At 37.3% G+C, this 1,366-nt stretch overlaps 1 protein-coding gene across 1 annotated transcript in view; it reads right to left on the reverse strand.

Moving 5' to 3' along the window:
- Positions 1-5: 5 nt before the first annotated feature.
- LOC107562427 (major histocompatibility complex class I-related gene protein-like) overlaps positions 6-1,366 on the reverse strand; it is a gene marked incomplete at its 3' end in the record, with an annotated part of 4,259 nt that continues 2,898 nt past the window's right edge. Inside the window, exons 2-4 of the mRNA XM_016247062.1 lie at positions 1,000-1,239; positions 563-817; positions 6-85 (exon numbers count right to left, since the gene is read on the reverse strand). Of these exons, the coding sequence (XP_016102548.1) occupies positions 6-85; positions 563-817; positions 1,000-1,239 (575 nt within the window). The remainder of the gene's footprint in view (positions 86-562; positions 818-999; positions 1,240-1,366) is intronic.

Below are 1,366 nucleotides of genomic sequence, written 5' to 3' on the forward strand. Positions count from 1 at the left end.
TAGAAACCAGTGGCCAGACAGATCAGAACCAGCTTACTGTGATCATCAGGAGCTTTTCTAGCAAAGACATGAACATCTGGTGAATCTGGAGCAGAAAATAATAACAATGCAATTAACAAACAAACATTAAACTTTCTGAAACTGCTTTCTGTGCTGTCAAAAAATGTCGTCTTCATTTCCTTAAAAAAAAGAACACTGTAAAAGATATGATCAATAAGTCTTATGTTTTTTCATTAGTTTACCTTATCAAAATAATCTAACCAATTTCAACTTCATGTTTTAAGGCACATGAGATTAAAGTAGATGCATTTTTTAAAATGAGTTGAGAAATACAGACAATTTGATTAAACTTGAAAATGTAAGGCAGCAAAAGTTTTTAAGTTGAGATGGATTTTTTTTTTTTTACAGTGAAATTCATGCAGGTTTGAAAATGTAAACATTGCTTAACGTGTCTTCAATGGTGATGATACTGATGACAAACAACCTCTGTACCACGACAACATTAGAAAGAATCAAAAACACAAAGAAGAGCTCATTATAAAGTGACGCGCTCAGAACTTACTCTTATATGTGTTGTTAAACGTGGAGATCCACTTAGTGCAGTTTATGAGGAAATCCTTGAGGAATGGGTTTCGTCCAGTTTGATGATCCATTTCGGTTTCTATGACTTTATCCATCCAAGGAAGAAGGTCATACTTACAGCTAATAAAATCCTTTCCATCGTATGCAAACTCATCAAAGGCCTTCAGACTCTTCACTGCTCCATCAGGGAGTTTCTCCAGCTCACAGCCACTTATTCTCTGGAGTACATGCAACTCTACAATCACACAACAACATAAGTAAGTAAATAATTATACTTGTGTACCCTTGAGAGTGCATGGGTGCCTTTTGAGTGAGTATAGTATAGATGCTCAAAGTGGCTACTTGATGAAATTACACCTTCATTTTCATTCCTGATCTCAAATGTTGATTAGATGTTGATAAAAGCACTAAACTCACCAGAAGACTCAGTGCAGTTTGACAGAATCCTGATCAGATCTAGATACCCATCTTTAGTTTCAGGCGGCCCTTCAGGAGCTTTGTCCCAGTCGTCTACAGTCAGATTCTCTCTCATCCAGACTCGTTCTTCAATGCTGTAGTGAGAGATCTGTATGTGATCAGACTCACCCACAGCACTGAACACTGGAAACGGACCTGCTTTGGTCAGGACTGTATACATGTAGTGGAGGGAGTGTTTCTCTGAAAAGCACGAACCACAATGAAAAGAAGCAGCGAAACCTTTTCTCCTGTAAAAACAATGCCAAAAGCTATTCGTAAGGTCTTACTTAAAGGGATAGTTCACCCAAAAATGAAAATTCTGTCATTA

This window comes from Sinocyclocheilus grahami, unplaced genomic scaffold, assembly GCF_001515645.1.
Source record: "Sinocyclocheilus grahami isolate Dianchi unplaced genomic scaffold, SAMN03320097.WGS_v1.1 scaffold823.1, whole genome shotgun sequence".
Taxonomy (NCBI): Eukaryota; Metazoa; Chordata; class Actinopteri; order Cypriniformes; family Cyprinidae; genus Sinocyclocheilus; species Sinocyclocheilus grahami.